This window comes from Linepithema humile, chromosome 6, assembly GCF_040581485.1.
Source record: "Linepithema humile isolate Giens D197 chromosome 6, Lhum_UNIL_v1.0, whole genome shotgun sequence".
Classification (NCBI taxonomy): domain Eukaryota; kingdom Metazoa; phylum Arthropoda; class Insecta; order Hymenoptera; family Formicidae; genus Linepithema; species Linepithema humile.
The window spans coordinates 26,660,046-26,686,714 of NC_090133.1; the positions used below are offsets into that span (position 1 = coordinate 26,660,046).

At 47.3% G+C, this 26,669-nt stretch overlaps 1 protein-coding gene and 1 long non-coding RNA gene across 4 annotated transcripts in view; one reads left to right on the forward strand and one right to left on the reverse strand.

The window, feature by feature from the left end:
• Window positions 1–26,669, reverse strand: part of LOC105671243 (uncharacterized) — a 217,143-nt gene that overhangs the window by 149,392 nt on the left and 41,082 nt on the right. The window lies entirely within an intron of this gene.
• The window catches only part of dati (datilografo), an 85,742-nt gene that overhangs the window by 33,871 nt on the left and 25,202 nt on the right, over window positions 1–26,669 (forward strand). For 2 of the 3 annotated variants that reach the window (XM_067356560.1, XM_012365214.2), the window contains exons 4-5: window positions 18,698–18,891; window positions 22,919–22,948. In XM_067356560.1, the coding sequence (XP_067212661.1) occupies window positions 18,698–18,891; window positions 22,919–22,948 (224 nt within the window). The remainder of the gene's footprint in view (window positions 1–18,697; window positions 18,892–22,918; window positions 22,949–26,669) is intronic. The other variant, XM_067356559.1, reaches the window with a different exon arrangement.

Below are 26,669 nucleotides of genomic sequence, written 5' to 3' on the forward strand. Positions count from 1 at the left end.
CGTTATAGAATCGCGCCGAGTTATTGGTCAATAAATTAGTGCACGAATATATATTGCTGTTATAGTAAATTCTATGAATTCTATATCGCCCGGGCTATAGCCAATAATCAATAAATTAATATGCAGTTATTGTCTGTACGGGCAATCATGCGTCCCGATTGTGACTAAACTTCAATGCGCACCGGTGCGAAATTGCTTTGTGCATGCAACATGCGCGCAAGTAAAATATTTCTACGCCACGGTGGATTTGGCTGAACGAACGAACGAACGAACGAACGAACGAATGCACGCACGCATCTCTTCGCTCTGCTGCTCTTTCGCGCCCCGCGAGGCTTTCGATATTCAGATAACGCTGCATCCGCGAGCCGCGTACAAGACGGCTCACGACTAAAATAACATCGACCAGGCCGGACCGGGCACGAAGGATTTGCAATAATGAGAAAACCCGATCTGGCTGCAAAGGCAATGGGTCGCGTCCGGGTAGAAAGAATTTCATTAAGGGATGAACGTAGTCACTCGGAAGGTATTAGCCTCGCAAGCGAACGGTCAGCGCGCGCACGACTACTAGACCCTTGGAAAAATCTCGTTGACCTTAACGAAGATTTGCTTTACCGGGGCAACGAAAAAAAAACGAGAGAGAGAGAGAGAGAGAGAGAGAAAGAGGAAGACGCGCCGTGTCGGGTATTTGAGCTATTTAATCGAATCGTCCGAGAGTCGGTGCGGAGCGAAAGAAAGATACGAGAAAGATACGAGACCCTAAGTAACAATCGATCCGAGGAGAAGCTCGTCGTCGACAAAGTAAACGGATCCCCGTTTCGACGCTGTAATGAATCGTCGCTCTTAAACTTTTGTCAACGCGAATAGCAAAGAGAGCGTCGCGCGAATTCGCAGTGTGTCTCCGCCCGACGTGCATTTCAACGCACGCTCGATCGGAGAAGTGGTTTATAAAAGCCGACGTGCCGCGGAGATTTGACGAGAATATCCAGCGTAACCTGGTTTTCCTTATCTTTTTATTTTCACACCGCGCCGCGCCACTTTGGCCACGATGCCTACCTTTTCTTAACCGTAAATAGCGACGAAAGAAGGACTCGCATTGATTTTAGTCGGCCCATCTCTCGACCTCCCGTCTTCTCACTCTCGGCTTCTCTCTCTCTCTCTCTCTCTCTCTCTGTTTCTCGCCCTCTGTTGCGACCACCCACGGCCAAATAACTACTGCTCAGCCACCCCTTACATTAATAACCGCCCTTCCCCACATATCCCACCCTTCGTCATCATCCTCCTCCGTAGGGTGGTGCTCGAGTTGGGCGTGTATGCACGCGTATGTACGGAGAGGGTCGCTTTGGATTTCCACACTTCTATCGATAAAATGTTTTAAATGCACCCGTATGCAGGCCCCCCCTTTTTCCCCTTCCCAAGTCCCCCCTCGACTTTGGTTGCATCGAGGTAGAGGGTGCAAAACTTGCAGCGGTATCTCGTGACGAGCTGCGAGCGCTCGAGTCGAGTTTAGCCGTGAATCGAAATATTTCTATTTTTGAACGTCTTAAGGAGAAACGATTGGAACAGTGCAAAATTTATATCCATACAGCATGCAGACTTAAGAAATTAGCTAACTGGTAATCATAAATCTCGCTTCTACAGTACAAACAAGCCGCTGATTATTTCCATTAGTCGATCTTAATTAATCGCAATTTTACCATTCTATATTTCTATCGTTTTTTCATTAGTGATGCGATTCGAAATAATGTAGAAGACGTCAAGCAAAGTGGAGCGCAAAAATATCCAAAGTTTTGTCTGTTCGTTACATCGCGTCTCTCGTTGCATAAAATAATGCGCTTGACAATCGATATGTATCGCGACTACCAATTCTCTGCTAATTTTAATTTCATAGTTTTAAATATTTTATTTAAATAAAACGAATTCTGCCACATACATGCGTAAATGTTGTATTTACATATAAAAATCGGTAAAATAATCGCGCGACGCTGGTAGTGGCTAATTAATGTCGAGGCAACGCGAATACAAAGCGGCATGCTCGCAAACCGCGCGCATTTTTGCAACGAAACAATCCGGTTATAGCGTTTGCACCACGTATTGATTTCTCATTTCGATGAAATTCTGGCGCGGCGGGGCACGCGGCGATTGGTCGTTCGCGTTCAAAAATCGGCGGGAATTTGCCGGCATGCCGACGTGCCCCCTTCTTCCTCCTCCCCCCCTCGTTCCAATGCTCCGCAAATATGCACACGAGTTACATCGTTCGCGTTCGCTTATATATGCACACGCGCCTCTATATATTATACATATAATTCATTAACCGAAATTCGCGAGAACGCGCAGCGCCGGTAAAACGCGCGTAGTGGGGGAGCGAAACGAAAGAACGGGGTCGTAGGAGGGAGACAGGGCGGCACGGAGAATATAATATCGACGAGTGTCCACGATATCGATAGCCGGTCAATATCTGTAGCCTAGACAAATACCTGGCGAGGGTGCAGGGTGCAAGGGAGAGAGAGAACGAGAACGAGAGGGAGAGCGGAGTCCATTCCACCCCCTCTCGGACCAGCGGCGCGCAAGGATGACCAAACGGCCGGGCCAATGAGGGTTCGGCTCGCCCCACCGGGGTGAACGCGTGCGAAAAAGCGCGGGAATTTTTCGATCGTCCGATCGCTCAATAATGGAACCGAAGTTACGCGCCGCTACCGTCGCAAGCGCGCACGACCGCGCGAGCGCGTGAACGCGATTGTACATATGTATATACATATATATATATATAGATATATATATATATATATATATATATTTGCGCACACTCTTACGCACGTAAACGCATCCACACACGCATCTGTATCGCGACGATCGGGATGCACAGAGGGAGAGAGAGAGAGAGAGACGGAAGGAGGGACAGATAGTCGCGCGTATAGCCGGCCAGAGGCTACCAAAGATTATCCCTTCGGCAGCGGGCAAAACTCAATTTCCCGGCCAAAATCTAATGATCGGCCGCCCTACGCGCCAGGAATTAATCGGTTTTCCCGATGCCGCTAACCAGGCGCGCACGTGTATTGCCTGCGAAAAGCGCCGCGCGAAAACCGGCGCAGGTGAAGCCGCGTAGGACATCCTCAAAGGACTTAGCGGGAACGATGGATAAACGCTATCCGTAATCTGGGCGTCCATCCGGTAACATCTATGACCTAATGATCCTGTCTATGTGCGCAATCCGTGTTACGAAAGACGCTGATGCGTAATGCACAATCCACGTTATCGATAACGCAACGATGTTCGCCCCGGAGCGTATTCGCAACGATCTCGGCCGTTGGATGTAATTTGTAAAGGATCTCGCGGAATCGAGATACACGACTTTACGTCCATCGCAGACGCGTTAGAAAGGGGGAGGGGGTCGCATCCGCACGGGGGAGCATCGCCGATGATAGCGGTGCTTGAAAAAAGGAGCACGTCCTACCGGTGAAATTGACCGGACAATTTTAAAGCCCACTTAATACTGCGAAAAATTGCCGTTTCGTCGGCGCATGAATAAAAATTAAGGCTTCTGCCGCGACTTACACCCTCTCGCTTCTGCGCGCAGAACGGTTTGGAAATGAGTCTGCATATCCGTATTTACGAGGTGCCGTCGTGAAAGAAGGAAAAAGAACGGGTGCTCCTGAATTCCGACTCCGAGTCCTTCGCTCGCTTCCTCGATGGCCTGTTCCGGGTCCGCGCGTTTTTCCGTCCCTCTCGCACTTTTAATTCGCTAATTTCGCCCGGTTAAGAATTCATGCGGCGGAATGCCTCTCGGGCGGACGTCTCGAGAAAAATCAAAGCGACGAGGAAACGGCATTGCTGGTCGGGGGACAGACGCGCCGCGGAAAAGAGCGACGCCGCTGGTCCCTTTATCACACAAATGGCACGGAATGAAAAATTAAGCAACAGTACGCGGCATTGCTTTGAGAAATAAAAATAACGAGCGCGAATGGCGGAGAAAACGACAAGTCGGGAAACGAGTTTCGGATCGATCCTCTTTTTTTCGCCGATTTTACGCAAAATTTAACGTTTTGAAATTAATGATAAAATATTCATATTTCGAGCATATTCTAAGCCCGGAAATTGATTAATTTTCGTTGATTAATATAACGCAGGCTAATCAACCAGCCGACCTATAGCCCTGCTATGAATGTTTTAACAGAACGAGCGTTAGTTCTAATACCAGCCTGCATATAGCGCGGCGTACTCGTAAATTACTCGTACGCCAGAATTCATGCATTCATGCAATTTTGCGAGCGATGTAACCGGCCTACGTTTAGTAATTAACACACTCAACTTGCAGCTTTACCGTGGCAACTTAAAAACACACGATTATATTGATAGACGCCGAAATTTGCTGTAACATTGCAATTTTTCTTCTTATTTAAATGACTACATAAATTTCCATCACGCTAAAATCCAATATGTCATTTAAATTATTCGAATTAAAATAATTATTGCAAAATATCGTTTAAAAATTATTATTTGAAAAATAACCTTTTAATACATAATGTTTTAAAAGCTCTTATAATTTTCTACTTCCCAATTAAGAGTAAATCCGCTTTGCATTTTTTGTCGCGATCGGATACATTTCATTCGCAGCCGTTAAAATACCGCTAAACCACGGTGAGAAAAGATGGGGCAGAAAAGAAAAGTGATTAAGCCGGAAAGAACGCCGTATGGTCCGCGGCCGAAAAAAAATGAACGTATAGTCACGGCGCATATGCATAGCCTATCGACGCATCAGCCTATTCTAATTTTCTACCAACCCTTCCGCGGCGGTTCCGCATTTTTTCCGTGAGGGTTAATTTGAATAGAGCCTCCGCTGCAGGGGACGCGAGGAGGGGAGCGCGCGGTGGTCCGAGAATAGATACGCCTACGCTTTTTTTCTCGCGACCTTGAATGGAACAGAATGATTCGACAATAGACTGACCGTCAATCTTTTTTGTTCACTCGCCGAGCACGCTACCGCGGCGTGCGATCGCTTCCGCGATCGATTATGCGACCGCGACGAAACGATGACGGGAGCACGCTCGTGAATCGCCTTGACAATTTTTCCGACTCGTTGCGAGCCCGCCCGCGCGCCGATTGTCATCGCGCGGCTGTTTGTGATACGAGATAAGGAATCTCGTTGCAATGTTTGCACGACGCTCTGTTGACAGACCCGAATGGCGAACTAATAGCCGGTAAATTGACATTTTTGCGCAGCAAAGTCGCGACGATAGAAAACTTGGCTAGAAATAAAATCGCGTTGAAGAGACTGACGACGGAAATTTATTTCAAGAAAACTATGAATTGTTATGAATTATAAATTTATCTAAGTTTGTCGGTGAAATTGAAATTCTCGAGATGTTACGGCGCTTCCGCTGTTTTATGTTTTTCTTGACGCTATTAATTATAAGTAAGAATGATTGCAGAATGTAAGTACTACGTTCTTGAATTGCTTCTCGGACAGGGAACAACGGTTAAGTCCTTTTTCACGGAGCTCGTCGAGTCTCCTATCTTTTTGTTCAACACCTTGTACGGCGTTAGTGGTCGATGAAACTAATTACGCGGGATGGCAAAACGTGGACTATAGTATGCATATTGTGAGGTATAGTGCACTTACTTCGTTTTTTCCCATCCGCAGTTAATTAAAATTTAATGGGTAGGGAAACCGCGAGAGCTCGCCTAGCTGGACAAATCACGTGACTCGAAAGTTCTCTATAGCCCAGTTATGAAGAAAAGAAACAAGGTATTTTTAAATGGAATTCAATGTTCTTCGTGAATATAATCCACATTTTATAATCGGATTGATATTGTAGCTACACTGTATCAAAACACGTCAGTTTCGTAACTTAATTAAAATTAAGGAAAATCATAAAAAAACAAAGCAGAGAGTACACTTTTAATTCGCGGCAAAACTCGGGATAGACGAAATTATTTCATCGATGCATATATATTCTGCAAACGTTTTTCAAGGCACATTTACTTTTTCCGCAGCACGCAAATCCGTCGCGCGTCCTGAGATTGTTGCCATGAGAGTGATTTTTTCCGCGGCTATCTTATCGCTCGTAGCTGATATAGAATAGTCCGAGATGCAGCTAGAAGTAATAAGTATTCGTCGATGTATAAAAAGCAAGGTCGCGTCAGTTTTCACGCTCTCGTGAATCCGTCGTTTATTTAGCGCGATAAATTCGTAAAAGCGACGCTGCTTTTCCACCCGTTTAACGATCCCAATTTTACGAATAAATGTTCGCAAGCTTTGGAAGCAGCAATTAAAAATGACGCTCGGGAACTGTCAGTGAATCGAGACGATTTCAGAGACGACGAGCTGCGCGATTCTCGCAAGACGCTTAAAGAGACACCGCCGTTTTAATCTTTGAATTCGGCTCGAAAGTTCACCCTTGCTTTACTGACTTACTTTCGCAACCCTTTCGCAAGCGTAGTCGCGCCGCGCGCTCCTTCAAGATTCTCCTAGCGAGACGAAAATCCCACTCCACGGTGAAACATAAGTACGCCTCGTGGAAACAAAAGGAATATTTGAAGTACAAATAAAATATCTGCGTTGGTCTCTTCCGGCGCAAATTAATTATTCGACAGGGAACTCTGTTCTCGAAATCTCATCATTTTCAGCAGCGTAATAGAACGTTCTTTTTTTTTTTTTCTCTTTTCGAAAAATATAGAGACACCATCAAGCGCACCAAAGCATTTCAATTATCTCGATACACTTGATGTCTGTTTGTATTTTTTGAAAACGCAGCGACGTCCGGCAATTATTTATTTATTTGTAATTTAATTTTCTACAAGTGCTCGCTAATTAATGGCCGGTGCTCTCTGCATCGGCAAACGTGAATAACGGCGAATAATGCGATATTCCGCTCGGAGTTTAAAAATCATGCCGCCATATGGTTGCTGTGTATACGGGGAAAGGGTTTCGAGCCGAATTTCGAGCGTGTAGAACGGGAACTCGCGGCTGTGCAGCCCGGCCTTCTTGTCGTGTTTGTCTCGGCGGTACGCGCCGTGTGTAATTACTTTACACGCCGGCGGTGAACGGTGCACCTAACGAAATGTAGATTAACTTTCTAATCTGGCACGAAAGCCGGACTTTTTGCGCAAAATCAAGTATGATCTTCGAGCGCGCGCGGCTTCGCGATCACGTTTTAGCACGCGGCGGAGAACCGGTCAGTAGGTTAAGGATACTTAATACTCCTCAGCCTCGAATGCAATAACTTCGCGCCGACAAATGCCACGATAGCGTAGAACTAACGTTTCTCTCTCTCTCTCTCTCTCTCTCTCTCTTTTTTTTTTTTTGTTTTTTCTTTTTTCGCCTTTTCATCCGCGTTGTCGATAGTTATTAGTATCGCGCGTGCGAGAGATAGGTAATTCAAGCCTCGAGCGCGACGACGTATTTATTTTGCATCTGCAATTATTCCGATTATCGATGACGCGCCTCGCGCTATCGCGTGTCGACCGTTCAATAATCCAATAAAGAAAATAAGATCTACAAAATGAGAACCGTCCACGCTGGCAGTATGAAGTAAAAATATTTCTTTAAGTGGAACAAGCGTATAAGTATGCGCCGATGCAGCAATGCGATTATCGCTCAAACATTACGATTGCAAAACGCAAAGCGCGAATCTCTGCATAATTGCAACATCAACGCCATATCTCATTGATATTATTAATGACTTGGTAATATTAATTGTCCGATCTAAAATTACGATACGATATAAATTTAGTCTTTGCGAATGACTAATTTATTGATCATTGATTTCCCAGAGGAAATTCAAATAAACTAATTTCTGTAAAATTTTGAGGTAGATTTTGCAGCAGCGGGATTTCAAACGTCTATTATTTCAACTGTAGAAAAATACTGAATTATTTCAACGGAAGAAAATACTCGAAAAATCAATCGAGGATCTTTAAAGCGTATCAGGCGCCAATAATATTTTTTATCCGCGCGCAGAGTAGAGATGCAACTCTTTATCTCTGCGCCGCCGAGGCGATGCCGAGCCTCGGACTGGAAAGATTTACGCGGACCATTTATATCGGCCGCTCCGGGGCCAGCGGGTCAAGAATATTGAGCACGGCCGGCCGTAAAATAAGATATAGATTTCCATCTAGTAAACTTTCTACACGGCATGTGTGGGAGGTAACGCCATACGGTATACGAGAGCGCGCGGCGCGGCTCACCGTCGTCTTACGTCGGAAACTTCGGGGCTCAGCCTTGTGTGTGCGTGCACGTTATATACGCTCTACCTACGTAAACATGCGCGTACTCGCCGCGTGCGGTAGGCTTAAAGGCGGGTGGACATTCAACGATGCGCGAGCTTAAGCACCGGCTATTCACTCTCTTTCTCACGAACGTTCATTCCTCGGCGCGTCGCGGATCTACATAATGTTGCGCCCTTTATGTTTTATTTACGAAAGAGGAACAGATATCCGCGTTTCGAAAACAAGATTTTCTCAACGCGTGAGAATAGCGGATGATGATTGTATTTTGGGAAAGTTTTTCCCTTCTCTCAGATTTTATCTATCTATAGTTGCGAGAGTCGCTCGGAATCGCGGCTCGTTGTTAATTCAGTTGTACGTCAACGAGGAATCAAAGGTCGTTCAACTGGCAAGCGCGGGCGGAGGGTGGCCTGCCACGATCTTACGAACAAATGGTTCGCGATGAAAAATCGTAAAGACACGAGGGCCATCAGGACTTAGCTCCGGCCACTCGACAGGCCGAACGTTCGTTCTGAGACATTAATTTTTACCCCTTTTTATCCCGGTCTGCCTAATGACCCGAGGTTCGCCGGCTACGATGAAGCGAAAGAGAGAGAGCGGGAGCGAGAAAAAAAAGGTCTCGACGAAATGCCTGTTAAGCAGCGAGAGATTGTCGTTAGGGAAAAGAGGAGGGGGGAAACTCGACGATTTTGTCCTGCATCCAGAAACGATCGTTACCACTCTCGGACGGATGCGGATGGGCGGTGAAAGCAGGCGCCCGCGTGTACTCCTCTTCCGGTGTCTTATATAATTCGTCCTCCTTTTTTACCACTCTTCACGACGCGGCGACCACTTCAATCCCTCGTTTCCGCGGGCCCTCTCTTCCCCCCTTTGCACGACTCGACTCGTTTTCAACCCCCTTTGCCGACGCCGGGAGCGAGAGAGCGCCCGGCATCGTCGTCTCGGCGACAATGGGTCTCATCAGGCATCGGGAATAAATTATGCTCGGCTGAGTCCGCGAGAAAAATTACGGGCCGGCCCGAAATTAGAGCTTGTCGCGCGAGCGGCGAAGAGGAGAAGTTGTCGGCGAAGTATTCTGCTCGATGAGTTTTTTGTCCACGGAAGTGGAAGCTTAGCGTCTCGTGTAAATTCGCGTTCCCACCTGGCGGCCTCGGCTTCGGTGTTAACTTTCGGATGCCTTTAAATCCACGGGCGCGACGCGTACCCTTTTCGCTAAACCGCTTCCTGGCACTCAATTGACACCGGAAGTGCGATAATAGAACGACCTTGCGAAGTGTCGCGAGCGACGTCGAGAAGAGCATCTCTCGCTGAATTTATCTCGCATTTCCGCATCGCGATCCCGAGCATTCCACGTGCCGATCGATCAATTCACAGGGTCGAAATTGATCGTAGAAAAAAAGGGTTCATCGGCCTGGATGCGTGGAAATAAGCGTGCCACGAGGAAGGGTTACGAGCCTCATCGGGTCGACGACCCCGATGTTCCCCGTGGACGGCCCAAAAAAAGCGAAAAGGCATTGATCAAAAAAAATAAAAAATAAAAAACGTAAAAGGTAAAGAGTTTCGGGCGAGGCAGGTGAAACGCTTCGAGAGGGTAGAAGTGTGAGAGTGAGCGGGCGAGCGGGAAGGCGAGAGAAAGATGGAGCAAAGGGACTACCATATGCCCGAATAATGTTCCACCCGCGCACGATCCGGCCAACCGGCAACAACAGGAAGTTCGTTGGCATCATCATCGGTTGTAGGAAGAGCCGCGGAACATCTTCGAGCGTTAAACGACCTTGCTCGCAAATTCTCGAATCTCCGCGTTAACGACCTCTCTATTGCGAACCACGCTAAATTTGTCGGATTATTTCAGTCCGCTAAGATATCGATACTTTGCGACGCGAATACGTTTTTCAAATCGTCCCATTTATACACAGAGCATTGATTAATATTGGACGACGTAATCGGTGTCCGACCTTTCGTTTCTTACATTATTTTAGTCGCATTTCTGACATTTCCTGGCACGTTGTATATTTTTTTTCTCTCTCTGAACGTTTATTTACATGCCGCATTAAATGATAACTAGTCGCGCTGTTAACGATGGCATTTCGAAAGAGATTTGTTTTCCGGGCAGGAAAAACGCGACGTGTTACGAAACACGGAAACGAATGGCGGAAGCGTAATAACGACACGCAGGACAAAGTGGTAGTCGACAGTAATCTTTGCTTCATAAAACTTTCATGGGCGCTTAATACGCCGGCTGACGTTCGAACGAAGCGAATAGGTCGCATTCGGCAAAATAAACGCGCGCCTAACCAAGTTACGGGATTATTGATCAACTATTACCGCCCTTTGCTGTGTGCCCGGCCGCGATTCCCGAACGCTTGCCCGCGTGCCTTGCCCCCGCATCATCAAACGGAGTATCTCGCCGCCGGATCGGGACTGAATTCCGCGAGTCCGCTCGCTCCGCTTGCCTGCTATCGACTCGAAAATTCACTTGGACTCGAACACTAACTGACTGACTGTGTATGTGTGTCTATGCGAACCTTGAACTTTCGGGCGCTGAGCCCGCGCGACGTCGTCGGTGGCGACGACTTGCAAAATGCAGCGGCACCGCCGACGTCATCGCCCAAGTGCATCGCTTTATCGTCATTGTCTAGTGTTGAACTAGCCCGGATCGAATAGTTCCGCTTATTTCGGATCTCGCTTATTCTGGACGAGCAGACACGCGAGAATGATTTCTATGCTTATTCGTGACTGCGAAAATCAAGAAGCAGAATCTCTTATTACTATGTCTCGAGCTCAATTTTAGACGACGTACGGAAAAACGTACATCTTACACGAATTTTCGTATGCATGTAACGTCGTAAATCTCAACTGACCGAGATCATACCGGTTTCGGATTCGCTTTATTCAGTACGCGATACTTGCATGAAACAACGCGGACTCCCCGCTGGCTTCGCGACGCCGCTATTACGCCGCAACCGAGCAAAACTGACTGGGAACGAGTCCAGCTAGATCATTGTACATTTTTCAAGTGCATAATTCATCATGTCGCGAGCGTCGTAGAACCCGCAGTTTCTCCGATAAATGACGGAAAATCCGGGAGCTTCAACCCCGAAATGCGCTCTCGAGACCGACGCTGACGGCGAGTTTGGAAGAGGCTGTACCCGGTTGATTTCGCCTAGACTACTGATGATGACTGTACCCCGCGTATGCGGGGGATATACCCATACAGCAGCACACCCTTGCACAAACACGCACACATATACGGGAGAAATTTCGCACGTACGTACAGCACATTCGCCAGGGGGTAGAAATCATTAAAGGGGCGTGGCGTACCCGTGGTTGCCCGGATGACGGTCACGTGAACCAAAATGGCCGCCAACCGGGAGGGCTCCCCTCTTTGCAACAGTCATTTGTTATCGGCCATTTTATTTTAATGATTTCCATGCATGCGTGAAACGCTCCGCTGCATCGCTCGGGAAAGGGATGCACTCTCACCCTCTCTCTCTCTCTCTCTCTCTCTTTCTCTCTCGCTGCCCGCGCTCTTTCTCTCTCTCTGTCGCTCTCACGCGAACTCTATGTGCCTGGTAACGTGTACTCCTAGTGCAATGTACGCTATACCGCGTCGAACGCCGGCGCTAACGCCGGTTTCATGGTAATTCCGGACCCTATAAATTTCCCAGGCGCGTCCGCGATAATGCTCCGCGCGCTCTTCTTTCGATAAATCTGATGGGACCTCCCGATAATGATTTTCGCGGAAAGTAATTTCATCTGTCCAGCGCGCTGTGACGCCCGCCGCGCCGCAGCTGGGGACGCCGCCGACGCTTTAACCACCGCCGCGCGAATTTCCCGCGAAGCGGACACACCTCTCGATGGCAGCTTTCGCGAACGAGTTAACACCAAAGGGCCGAAGCGGTCGTTTGACCGCTTACCGCATTTTAACGCTGGAAGGCCGACCTACGGTCTCAAAGCACCGGCTTCTTTACAAAAGCGCAAAACCCTTTGATATAAATTGCTATAGTGACAATTTTAGTATATTATTGCGAGACGCTTTTATGTTTTTTTATTTGGTACCTTTTTATCCGATATTAATAATACGCGTTATTTTTTCAAATGTACACATTTTGTTTTATACGTACGACACGGTCAATTATTGTTTTTAAAAGGGCAAAGCACAAGTCGTTAGCGTTTTTCGAAATGGAAGAAATCATTGGGGACGAAGGGGTCAAACGCGGGGGGCAGAAGGCGGTTCCGGTATAGTAGTTAATTATGCGGTTATATAGCGTGCTTGATTATTAATGACTGTCACGGGAATAATTATCAAAACACAACGACTCAATTGTTCGACTCTCGTACTAACCGGGCTAGCGAAACCGTAATTAATGTAGACCAATAAACGCGGCGCGCCCATAACCCGTCTAAATAATTAATTCTCCATTTTTGTTGCGGCGCGAACACGAGTGACGTTTACTAGTGCGAATTTACTAGCGCGCGCACGGCTAATTTAATGCGCAGCGCGGAATTTCGATGCCGAAACTCCCGGAGCATCCAGTGTGTTCCGCGATCGTCGCGACGGAAATCTTTTTATACCATCGCGAACGATCGTTTCCTTCATCGACCCGATGGAGAAAGGCATCAACGATTCCCGGACATGTAAGAAAATTAATGGAGGCTGTCACATTACCGTCGTACTTTTAGGCTAAATTTGAAGTTTAATCGCTTTCCGACTCTCGCTTTAGCGCGGATAAGCTCACTTTAATTAGCAACGAGCCGAGGGCGGGCTATAGATCGCCTTTTCCGAAAATACTTTCCCGCCGAACCAAGGTTAATGCAATCCGCGCTGTACGTGAGAAACTTAAATTTTTTAACGCCCTCTTGGCACCTAAACATAGCGCATGAATCCCGCTATTAATCGCCGTGCGACTTACGTGGCCCCGAAAGAGGCGAAGTGCAAAGTTCAGAAGGTACTCGTTACGTAACCGCCAGACATTATTGTTTAGCATTTAAGCGTGTTTTTCCGTACTCGTGCGATGCTCTCTGTCGCCATTAATCATGTTTTGACATTTTTATGAAGATAAAAAGCTACGGTATCTACTTTTTACACTTGATTTTTTTACATGCAGCAGATTGCTCTCCAACTGTACTTTCAACGTTTCTAAGTATGTATTTCACAATCGTGTATCTATTGTGCGAAATGTAGTACTAAAAGTTCAACTAAATAGCAAAATATATAATATTGCTGGGATATCGCTCGAACGTCGTATCGCTATCTTAACGCAAAGTGTACTACTTCAAAAGATACGATAATCAAACGAAAATCTGTTGAAACGCGCTGATAAGTGAAACAGTTTCATTCACGATTCTCGATAATAATGTGGCACAACGTGCAATTAGAGTTTCATAGAGGCCCTGATCATCCGCGGTATCTCAACAACTCGATAACGGTAAACATTTCTTGACGATTAATCTGGACTCGCAACTTTGAAGCGTTTCAACGTACCATTTAGTCAACTTTTCAAAACTGCCAAACCGGTTGTTTTGTCGCGACGTCGGGGAGCAGAAAATGAGGCGTGAAATATATTCACGTTGCTATCGATAATCGCGTAAATTCGTTCTCCGCCTTTCACGCGCCATCGCTGTCATCGTCAATTTTTCCGGGGAAACAGCGCGTATTCGCCACCATCATTCGCCCCTCACCCGGGCACACACCGAAATTCGAGGTATCACTCGTATGGATAGTTCGACGAGTGTCATAGAAGGTCGCGAGAGTGAAAGAGCAGGGGGGTGTCGGGGTGAAGGGGGCTCGCTGGGAGAGAGGGCCATCAGTGCGAACGACGTACGTGCGTGTGAGTGCGTGCAATTTAATGATTTCCAGCCGGAATTTCGATGACGCCGGGAGTGCGGGGCGAGCGAAACGAGGAAGAGGAAGAGAGCGTGGTGGGCGGGATAGGCGGGGATGCCGGGGGGAGAGGGAGATGCAGAAACGCGCGGCCGGAAGAGAGAACGAGCGAGCGCGGCCGCGAGTTGGTCAGGGCCGGCGTGTTTCCGCTCGCGAATTCCTATGCGAGGGTTGGATTGAGAGAAAGAGGGATAGCACAGAGAGATCGACGGAGATTGGAGCAAGGGAAAGAGAGAGAGAGGGGAGGGGAGGGGGGACGGAAAGAACAAGACAGAGAGAAAGAGAGACGGAGCTCGTTGAACAAGAGAAAAGACGCTCGGCCGGGATGGGACGTAAATTTTCTAGCGGTGCGTTCATTTGTTCGTTGAACGAAATGCGAATGCATTATACATGGATTGCAGGGGACATTAATTTTCTGCCGTGGACGTGTAGTGGGCCGCGCGCTCGGCAGGGCGGCAGGGCCGTGCCGGGTTGGGCTGCGGGGGAAGAAGCGGGGTGGTCGAGCGCGAGGGGGTGGATGGCCATCCACCCGGTATATAACAGCCGGATGCTAGGCTCGGGACGCGCGGGTAGCGCGGTGTACGCCACCGGTCAGGCCGAGGTGGTGGAAAGATGGGAAAGGAGGGAGGTGGCGATTCCACGGGCTGTTTCGTGCTCACACATCCAACCACGTGCGAGCTTTTGCCGGGCTTTTCTACCTACTTTCGCGAGCCTGGTGATTTTGACGAGTGGAACGGCGAGGTGCATCGGCGTCGCGTTGGAAAAAAAAAAAAAAAAAAGAGCGGCAAAAATCTCGCCGTCGGTCGGCGGCGGCTGGCGAACACGAGATCTCGCGAAAAGAGTCGCGTCCGGTTGCGGCCGGCGTCAAAGGGTTGCCGCGCGGCGAAAGGGCGAACGGGGTGGAAAATCATTGGACGTTCTGTCAGAGGTGTTTGATATTTCGAAAATGATTTGCGCCAACGCCGCGGCGCTAGAGAAAGAGCGACGGTACGAATGTAAAGGGCGAGAGAGGGAGAGAGCGGGAGAGAATTGAAGGGTGTTGGAGGGTGTTGGCAGGGAGAGGCTGGCAGTCCGAGTGGGCAGTGTGTGCGTGTGTGTGTGTGTGTGAGAGAGGGAGAGAGAGAGAGAGAAAAAGAGAGCGAGCTAGAGGGTAGTAACCGTACGTCAAAATTAAATGTTGAAATTCGTGTAGAATGTCTGGCGCGATAAATTCGTTCGTGCAACAATGATCACGATTTTTAATGGAATAAAATTGAAATTGTCCGGGCCCCGAAATGATGGATAGAATTTATGGCTTGCACGAAAATACGACGTGGCAGCAAATATTATATTTAAACTACGATGCCAAACCAGATGATATTTCGAAATATTAAAGCGAGAGATATTAAGAAAAATGCGATTAATTATTTTTCGGATTTTCGCTGCATTATTAATTTGAAATTATAATTTCTGATAATTAATTATTATTATTGCAATACCTCTGGCTGGAGCGGTACACTCGAGGATATTTTAGAGTTCATGAAATTTAAACAGTGTTGAAAAAAAGTATGCCGAATGTCCAGATGGATGCTCGGTGAAGTGCATTGATTCGTCAAAAGTTCTTTACAATTCTTAATTCTTGCATTTGACAAAGGGTTTCAAAGAATTGGGGCTAGACCCTTCGACGAGGCAACCTCGAGCGATCCCTCCCGCTTCTCGCTCCTCGTTGATCCGTTTCTTATCCTTTCGTTTTGCACGCGATATTTTAAATTTAATCAGAACTCCTTGCTGCGCGGCGCGAATTATTGCAGATGCGAAGTCGTTACACCACAATGAGAAATCATTTAATTATTCAAGAAAGCACCGCGATGCTCCCCATTTAATGGCAAATACCAAAAGGGTCGTCGATCTTTCGCAATACATGATTAATCATCAACTGTGTTGTCGCGTTCGCTTACCGAATCAGCGGAAACTAAATAAGAATTAATAGAAGTCGATTAACGGCAATTACTGTATAAACGACGTTTACTATTATGCATTTACGTATTAATAGCTCAGCGAGTGACACGGTCGATTAAACAATAACGAGTTAGTAAAAAATGAATGTCAACCGCACGTTTATTTGAAATACCGACGCTATATGCAAGGTTGCCGCAATGTGCTTTTTTTATTTTTTATTATCACGGGAATGTCCAACGTTGCGTCAGAGCGGCGTTTATCGCATAATAGTATGAGAAAACTGACTATTTTTGTAGAAAGGAATGACCGACTGGACTTGCACGTTCTATGTCATTATTTCCCTTTTATGAAGCAAGAAAGAGAGAGGTGTGCACACTTTGTAACCCTTCTCGCTACGTTTGTTCCTACCGTCGCTACTTCCGGTAGCGCCAAGCGCACAAAAAAGGTGAATATTACGTATGTGCGAGCGTACACGTGGGCGAGCTCATCGTTTCTACAAATAAATGTTTCAACCGTCAATTAAGCGCCGACAATAAGAAACCACTAGACTTCCCCCCCGATGCTGCCGCTGTTATAGACAGTATTAATACGTTTTTAATTGTAGCGCGACAGAAAACATACGGTCTTGGATGAAAGAGGGAAAAACCGTTTATTCATAAAACTATTCATAAAAGTTCCAATAATGGCTCTCCTACCGTACTTGAATCGTGTATAATTCCCGTCACATATTATCCGCGTGAAAAAATTAATTTATTTTGATATTTTATGTAAAAACATTACTAATTAAAAACTAATCAATATACAATAACTAATTTGAAAACTTTCACGTGAAAACGTATCATAATTTCTCTTCTATGCAAGGCTTAGCTTCACGAGTCGTATATTTTATCCAAAGTTATTTGAAAATAATTGAAAAAATTGTTGGAGTAAACAGAATGTATGAGGCACAAATATACGTGAAAGTTGATCCTTATCATAAATAAATTAACGCCTTAGCGTATACACCGTGCTGTTCCGCCTCATATAAAAACCTTTGCAAATGCAAAGTTATCTTCTCCCCCTGCATTTATTTCACGTGGGATCAGCTCGCTCGTTCTCTCCAGGAAATCGCTTCCTCTAATAACAGACTTGGCCAGCGCCATATACCGACATCACTCTAAAATCCAACTACTTTTATCGTCGTGTATCGCATAAAGAGACTTCCATCGTCTTTCCTTAGTAGAAAGAAAAAAATGCTGCGCTTAAGAATGCATTTCATCGATCGCGTTTTGTTTTCGCGCTCGGAAATTCCAAATGTCAGCACGCGATAAAAGATTGCAGAAACTAATTTTGCTCGCTCGAGTTATTTTTATTAAATCGAACACGATGAAATTCTCCGACGAATCACGCGACTGAATAAAAGATGAATCCTGCGGAACGACTGAGAGTAAGAGGAAGAAAGGTAGGCGAGAGGCAGGAAGGCAGAACGAGAGAGCAGAAGGAACAAGTGCCCGGGGTAAAAAGGATTGGGGAAGAATGTCGATATTAATAAAAGTTAAATTGAGCCAATCGCTTGTGGGAATTAGAATCGAGTCCACTCGAGACGAACGGCGAGCCGTGGAGAGGAGGAGGAAAAAAAAAAACGCAATAAAAACGCAGCGGCAGCTGAAGTCTGCCTCTTGAATGCCGATCGATCGAGGCGATTAAACGATCGAGAGGCTACATTGCTCTATCATTATTATGCGGGAGAAGAGACGGAAGAGAGGCGCTTAAATATTCGTATTTTGTAGTAAATAGGAATTTTCTTAAGCCCGTGCGATAAACAACAGCGCGCGCATTCGCATGCAAAACACTTGCGCGTTAGCCACTTCCAATTTACGCACTCGTCGACACACCGGCATACCCCTCCCCCCACCCACGGTACAGCGAAAAATGCCGTGTTTTTCTTCCCACCTACTCTTCGATGTAGATGTAGAAACCTGTTGCATGCCCGTAAAAAAAAAAAAGAGAGCCCCGGGAAAAAAGCCGAGAGTCGCTGACCAGCCAATTCACTTCCCCGACTGCGTTTTTCCACATAGCTTTTACCTTTTAAGAGCGTGCTGAGGAGTGAGAGACATACTTGGCGAGCTGACAAACGAGTCATTAATGACGTTTCAATCTCTTCATCAATCTTCGTCGCGCAGACCGCGGAGGACAAAGTTAATATTGAATGTACGATATGTTAGGAGGATGATACCTCCTCTTACACACCGATCAAAAGTAAACAGTGTGAACGGCTCGAGAACATTAATACTTTACGCATGGTTACGAATAATAAAGTACTAAATCCGCTACAAGTGGATCTATGCGTCAAAAAGATAATCCGAACGTGAAAAATTACTTATAAAAACAAAATCTCCCATAGCTTCTTACGAAATTGTTATGTAATTGTAAGCAGTTTATAATGAAAAAGAATTTATGACGATATTTAGCATATGTTTGTTCCCCGACGAGGGATGAAATTTCGAATTTTCGAACTATCTTGAGGAAAATCGCGTGGCATGACCGGTGCGAATTTCCCGATCGAGCGTGTACGCGGCCGTTACGTGCTCCACCGTCGACCGTAACACAATTTACGTACGCTCGTGCACAGCCGCACGAAATTCTAATACGCCTTACGGTATCTGATCGCAGGTGAACGACCGTACAAGTGCCATTTACCGGACTGCGGGCGGGCCTTCATCCAACTGTCGAATTTGCAGCAACACCTGAGGAATCACGACGCTCAGGTGGAGCGGGCGAAGAACCGGCCGTTCCACTGCAACATCTGCGGCAAGGGCTTCGCCACGGAGTCCAGCCTCCGTACCCACACGTCGAAGGTCAGTCATGTATGTACCAAATCCGACGTCCAACTCGCAAATTCGCTGATACGCGGTGCCGGTATACTCGTTTATGGGTCGAGAATAAATGAAGAAAAAAAAAAAAGTAAAAGAAGAATCGATCTCGACAATCGCGCGTACATATTTCCGCTCTTCTAATCGCTCCTCTCTAACGACCGAAATCTTTGCATTAACTCTTTCTCGCGCGACACTCCGTCAGTAACTCGTTACGCACGCACATGGTGGTGGTGGGTTCACGCTTGCCTCGATACTTTGTACAGATGGATTCCCGTTCAAGCGCTCTTTGTCCGCCGTTTCCTTTGTTCCGTTTCGAGGGCTCCCCGGTGTAATCGATGTGTCTCAAGCAAGTTAAAACAGTCGCGGTCGCTAACTAGAGATGCGGCCGACTTCGAGCTTGAACGCATACCGCGGACATCAAGCTTGCGAACAGAAAGATCAAATTCGACCTAAATAATCGCGTCATGATTTGCAACCCTCCCTTTTCTTGTAGACGGCATATTTATTTTCTGAGTAACAATAAATCGAGGGTGGCTTTAGATATTTTCCTTTGGAATCCTTCGCGTGGGTGCTTGGGCTTGCTTTTTGCCTCTGGATTCTCATACAACGCTTATCATCACGGAATCGATGATCCGAAAACATCACAAAAAATAAATAAATAGATCGCACGAAATCTTAAGCGATCTTCAAGCAGAAACGACAGAACGGAGCTTGGAAAAAAAAACGAAAAATTAATCACGGGCGCCCACAACAGAAATTTGGCGAACAAAGATGTCACGAGGGGTGAGAAGCCCTTTTAATACGGTGCGTTACGAATGTGACCGAAGGATTTTCTCATACAGGTCACCATGAATGAACAATCGTTGTTTACACTCGCACGAGCTCCACGGTGGCAAAGGGTGCGCGCCACCGACCGGTTATTAGAGGGACAGAAGTCTGAAAAATAAAAAAAATAAAAAAAACACGGTCTGATCTGGGAAAAAGATCCGCGACCCCCGGGCTCGTTAATCGAATTCACCCCTCGCTCGCGTGGAATCGCGGCGCGCAGCGATTACCGGCGGAATCTTGTATCGTGGGGCAGTTTTTTGCCGCTATCGCCGTCGCCACCGCCCCACCAGGCCGGCAACTGAATTTCTCAACCCTTTCGCCTTCCGCGCCGGGCACATGTCTCAACGAAAAAACGTGGGAAGGCATCTGTCGGCACCGTTCGCGCGAGGCGCTCTTTTCCTCTCTTTCGTTGCTCTCCTCCTTTTCTTCCTCCTGCATTTTTGCCACGAGAAAAGACGTCGAGTCGTTTGCGTTTTTCTCTTCTTCCGATTACATCGCGTTACGTAATAGTTCGTAAAACAGTTAATGGATTTGCTTTGACCGTAAAATAATTACACTCACGATATTACATTCGAACAGCCGAGAATAAAATGGTAAAAATTGCAGTTGATCGAGCAGAATTAATCGCCGTTGCCTTTTGAAGCTTCCGATTTTTGCAAATCGTGGAATCAGGTGCGCCGCGTCGAGACCCACGCGAGCTTAATCCGTTCACACGTCGGGTGCCCCCGGCAATAAATATCGCTCTTTTAACGCCTCGCTCATCGGGCTGCCGTAATTGAAACCTAATCCACGGCTAAAGCTTTCGGATTATCCCTTCCCCGTCCCCCGCACGACCCCGATAAATCTCCCGTGAAGTTGTGCCGACGGCCCATGCCTTACCAACAAGCCCACCCAATCGTTTTTTTTTTATTTGCCCCAAAAAAATGCGCGGCTACGAGAGAATGAATTGAAGCGTAATGACGATCCCGTTAATCGCTATTTTTTTCACGCGTCGCGCGATAATCCTCGCATTAATGAGAATGCTTTTTCACGATCGAATTATTAGGTTTTTTATAGAATGAAAAAAAAAGCTTTGATAAATTTTCCAACAGCGGAACTCGCCCTTTGCGAAATTGTTGCTGAATAACCGGCTTATGCGCGCGAGATCAATGCGCCGGATTAAATATTAACGCGAAATATACATGGACGTTTATATAAAGCCACGACGCCGCGAAAACGGCTGCGTTGCACGAGCTTATCGGCAAAAATATCAGAATGCGCGTAGCTTGTTTTAAACGAGGAAAAAAAGAAACGACGGCGCAACGAGAAGAGCCGAAGAAGACGCAGAAGAAGTAGACGAGCGAGAAGAAACGGCGAGAGGATCTTACCGGAGAGAGCGCGGCGAAGTAATTAAAAGCCGCCGGCGCGCGAGCGCGAGAGCGAGCGACAGAAACAGAGTACGCCCGCTGGAAATAAAACGAAACGAAACAAATGGAGAGCTCGAGCCCATCTTCCGCGGCTAATCGAATTTTCGCCGGGGCAGATTTCTTGAAATTGTTTTCGCTATTCCAGACCGCCTGGCCGTCCGTTTCCCTCGCGCGCCGGCTACTACCCCGATAGCTAATGGATCGCTGTTTAAAAAGAAAAAAAAAAAACAAAAAGAGAAAAATACAGAGAGGGAAGAAGCGACCGGAACCGCGAGAGAGCGCGAGGCGCAAAGGAAGCGAGACAACGAGAAAAGAGGAACGGCTCACGGAAGTGCGACGGGGAGTGAAGGGGAAATGAAAGAGTTACGCTCCAGGTCGAGGCCTGGCGTGTCGGCGAAACATTATCCCGCTAAGAAAGACAATACACCCGGAGTACAATATTATAATAGGCCGGAGCGTAAATGTATTATAGAGAACGATCGGTAGCCCGGGCATAGAAACTCGTCTATGGTACCTATATACACCACCCTCCCCCCTCCCCCCCTCCTCCTTCGCCACCTCTTCCTCTTCTCTCCGTGTATCCTATTAACTGTTACCCTCTTCCCGCTCGGCTCGGAACAGGGGCGGATCATCGCGACGATACACCGCCACGATATGTCCCCGGTTAATACACCCACGCTCCAAAATCCCGCAACGATCGAGCCACGAGGAGAGCTCGTCACCGCGTCGAAATTTCCTTCCCGTTAATCAGACTGCGGCGATCTGCCGCGACCTCGTAATATATTCGTGCAAACGAGCACACACACTCTCTCTCTCTCTCTCTCTATCTCTCTCTCTATCTCTCTATCTCTCTCTCTCTCTCTCTCTCTCTCTCTCTCTCTCTCTCTCTCTCTCTCTCTTGTATGTCCGCCGTGAGACATTTGTCGCGGGGGAATCTGTCCGAAGGGATTTCTGACGAGACGCGAATTCACCCGACGCGTAAATTCGAAAGCTAAATTACGTACAATCGCCGAACGGTTTCGCCGATTCGGCCGGCCCTGATCTCTTCGTTCTCTTTCTCTCTCTCTCTCTCTCTCTCTCTCTCTTTCCTTCTTCTCCTTCTCGTGGCTCTTGGCCACTTTCACGTGGCGCACAGCCTTCGTATTTATTCGTAGTTTAGCGGTACAAGGGTTGAATGTCGTGCAACACGATACAACCCCCTTTTCTCCCGCCTCGCGGACTTTCCTCGCGCACCTCTTTCGACCTTCTTCCAACTCACCTCCGAGTCCTCCCCGTCCCGGCCCCCTCCGTCGCTCTCCGCGAGCCCTCCTCCACCCCTCTTCTTAATTGCCCCGACGCGCGGCTCGGTAAAAACTCGTTAGCCATTAGATTTATTTTCTCTCGCCACGGGGATTTATCCCTCTACCCTTGCTACACTAAAAAAAAAAAAAAAAAACCGCGCGGTGGTTGTGTCACCGCTTAATGCCAAATTTTTTTTACACGCGCGATCGTCGTTTGCCGCGTACGGATTGATAACCCGCGATAAATGCAAATCCGCTTGCCCGACAGGGGAGGAGATGATTCCATCCGCTTTTCGCGCCGTATTTTCGCCGGCACTGAGCGCTAATTAATTACCGCGCTCGCGGTATTTACACGGTGTTTTTTTAATTCCTTCCGCGAGAGCGTGCGCAACGCACGCTCGGTGTATGAATACTCCTGAAAATCTAAACCTATGACTGACGATTTAATGGTATCGCATTAATTCAGATTGATCTCCATTTCATGCTGGTCTCTCTTTGTCGCAGTGTTCGAAGTACCCATGGCAACGATTAAAGGTAAAACGATCGGTTCAATATGGGAGAGCTCATGGGAATTCCTTTCGACTGTAATTTCAACTCGTTTCGCGGCGCGTTTATGCTAGCGTCGCACGTGTAAAATTGCGGTCTCTGATTTTCATTATAATGATCCATTCGCGCGAGACACGCGCGTCAACAAACACACGCACACACGCACACACCTGTCTTCGCACGTTTACGCAGTTTTCTCGAAATGCGTGTAATTATGATACCATTGTGACGCGCGAAATTATAATGGCGCCTCGCATTTTTCGCGCGTCTGTTACACGCCATCAATTTAATTATCAACATCGCGCGGAATTGCACATTGCGGAATGCACGAAACGCCGCTTATCCGATCAACGTCGCAAAGACCGCGAAACGATTGTTAATTTGGCTCTTGTTCCTTTTTCCTCCTGTCACACGATCATGAGTACGCATTCGGTACTGTGTCGCGTGGCGCGACAATCATAATTGCAACAGTCATGGAGATGTACGATGATGTATCGCCGAAGAGCCATACACGACGAGCGCTTTCGCCTGTCGATCGCGGCTAATTGCCGTTTCTTAATTTCGGACCGCTCTCCTAATTAAGCGAGGTTCACTTTCCATTCCCTTCTGAATCCCTCTCTCCACGCCTCTCGTGAATTCTCAGTACGGCCTCAATCTCTCTCTTTCGTCGGTAAACATCGCCGGCTGGCGAATCTCCAGAAGGATTTTTCGCTCTTTGTCTCTTTCGCGGCATTAAAATAGAAAAGTGGGACGGCCTTTCGCGGCAGAACACCTCGTAAATCGGATCGCTCTTACGAGATCCGTCTCGATTTTTTTCACCGCGTCCCGTTTTACCGCGGCAGTTTTCACGTTTATTTCGGACGTTCATTCAGTCGTTTCATTTATATAATATTTTTATAAAATATATAGCAAAAATTATATTTTAAAAAAATAAAAATATTTTTATATAATATTTCTATACTCGACATTTTCTCACATTATTTTCGATTATTCTTATGTGTAGAAAAATTTTTTTTTTGAGCTTCGTGTAATTTTTATTTTTACAAGTTCATTTTCCGATCGCACCCTTCGAGCTCTCCTTCTCTCTCACCCCGAGGCATTAATTTTTTCGACCCCGCCTCCGTGGCTCTTTCCGTCTCTATTTTTTTCTCTACGCTCGATCACCGGCGCGGGCACTAATGAAATCATTCCCGTGGCGTTTCCGATAGGGTGGGATTTGTACCCCCATTGTACCAACGCCCCTCCGCTCTCCTTTTTTTTCCGCTCGCCTAGTCGAACACGACCGGGGTCGATCCGGATCTCCGATTGGCACAACATGGAGGGTGCACTCGTCGTCAACCCTCGCAACGTTACATGAACCTCGCTTTTTTTCACCCTCATTCTCGCCTCGCATCATTCGTCAGCGACCGATTTTCGCGTACGCGGTTCTTGAAAGTGGATTAATAATACGGGGTGACTAGCGACGCATATTAATTTTTATTGATCGTATATTTTTTTCGTACCGAAAAAAGGAAACACTGGACTGTGAAAGGAAAAAAATAATGTAATTGCATTGATTGCTGAAGATTGCGTGATTTTAATTGCGGGAAAATAATTTCTGTGCAAAACAAAAATCTAAGAGATCTCGGAGATCTTTTAAACATCCTTTGGACTTTTGCGTTGTTTGTATTCTTCTCATCGTTCATCCGAAAGCTCCGAAAGCAGCTATGAGTCAGACGCGAACGCGGATAAAAGGAATCAGGAATTTCTGGCGTCTTCCTTATCGGGAGACAAAGCGTTCTCGTCTCGAGAAAAGAACGTTCGCGCGAGCGAGCCCGAAGCGGGAGGGAAGGAGCCGGTGAATATCTCTCCGTGGATTCCGCGAGCCGCACGCTGGAGCAACGAACAACCGAAGTATCGCACCGAAGGTTGTCTGCCGGCGAGTCTCGCGGCCTCGTCGCGGCTAAAAAAGCCAAGGAAAGACGGTGGCGACGAAGAAAAAAAAAAGGAAAGAAGAAACGACGGAGGGCGGGAGAAAAGAATTGCGCTGCGCGCGAACGGCCTTCGGATTTTATCGCCTCTCGAGAAAAAGAGAGAAGCACATAATGTTGATTGTCGGCTACATTTAGACTGCGGCTTTCAATCTATAGCACACTCGAGATTAAAAAAGATGGCAGAATTTAAGAAAAATGACTGGCAACGATCGAGCAAGGAAGGAAAATGATTTCGCCATGTATATTATGATGGTCGCAAATCACGCGTGACATTGTATTGATTACGCACGTGTGCGTGAAAAATTCGCCGCCTCGATTTGTTCTAATAGAATCGCTCCGCTAACGAGATCTCGGCTCCCGATCAAAGATGGTCCCGTCTCTATGAGCACAAAATGGCCACATCGCGGCCGACGTCACGCACCGCTACGCGTGTGCTCACACCCACTTCCTTTTTACGCCACTCCCTGACCCGGGCCCGCGTCGGGCCTCAAGGAGCGGATAATCTGCGACAGGGATCGCCGGAAAAATCGAGGAACCAATCGGCGGTAGGGTGCGAAAAAATTCAAAGAGTGGGCGTGAGCGCCGTTGCGTTCTCCCGACCGGTTTGATCGGCGTCCGATGAACACGGATCCGATGAGGTTTATAATTATCGGAGAATCATCGAATACTATTTAGGCGCGGTTAAAACTGCGCGGCGCTCAATTATTCGCAGCGGGAACGTTAAAAATATCGCCGCGCGTTACTTTGCCGTTGCCGTTCATTTTCGCATTATTCAGCTGTCGATTGTGTCTACGATATTGATCGACGCCGCGAAAAATTTATTTAGCCGTCCAACTGACGAAGTCGAAATTATTCGTAGATTGTTCGAGTAATTTTAACACACGTGTATGCCTTCAATATTTCAATACGTTCGACCAGTTCTTTTTATCCTCGATGAAAATGACCAAACTGAAGGTTTTCCCCCTCCACACGCTCCTCGCCTTCGACGCAAGTATCAAAGTATTTTAAATGTGAAACAAAGAACACGTACACAGAACTGATCGCGGCGGAATCGTTTCTCGTGCGGAATTGCTTCCTCCTATGTTTCTATCAAAGCGAAAATTCTGACACGGAAAAGCAGAAGATAGATAGATACACGTAAGAGCCTCTTAGCGAGGGATCAGGAAGTATGGAATTGGGAATGGTAGCGGAGAGCGGCGAACCCGCGCGCGTATAGCTTCGCAAGAGAGAGATGAATCTGGTCACGGCGAATCATAAAGTCCCTCGGGGATTCGCCCACGCCGCGTCCACTCTCTCGAGCAAGCCGCAGAGAGCACGCTGGAGAGACGCGGAGAGCGAGAGATGGAAGAAGAAAGAAGGAGGGAAAGAGAGAGAGGGAGAGAAAAAAGAAAGATAGAGAAAAGAGAGGGAAAGAGAGAAGCAAGGAGAGGAAAAGAGAGAGCAAGGAGAGACGACCGTGGAGAACGGGACGGGAGAAGAGGAGAAAGAGCTGCGGAGAAGTCGAGGCACTCGCGGCGCAAAAAGCGAGGATGCAAGCAAAAAAGGAAGAGCGCGACGAAGAAACCGGTTTTTTCCAGTTGGGCCAGGTCGGGGCGTCGAACCTAGGGACCGCAGCCTCCCTCCGAGAATAACTTGCATGCAGCGGCGGCGGCGGCGGCGGCACGGTCAGCGACGCCGTCCTCGTCGTCGTCTTCTCAACGCGCTCACGGCTGCCCCAGGTCCGGGATAAAAAAGGA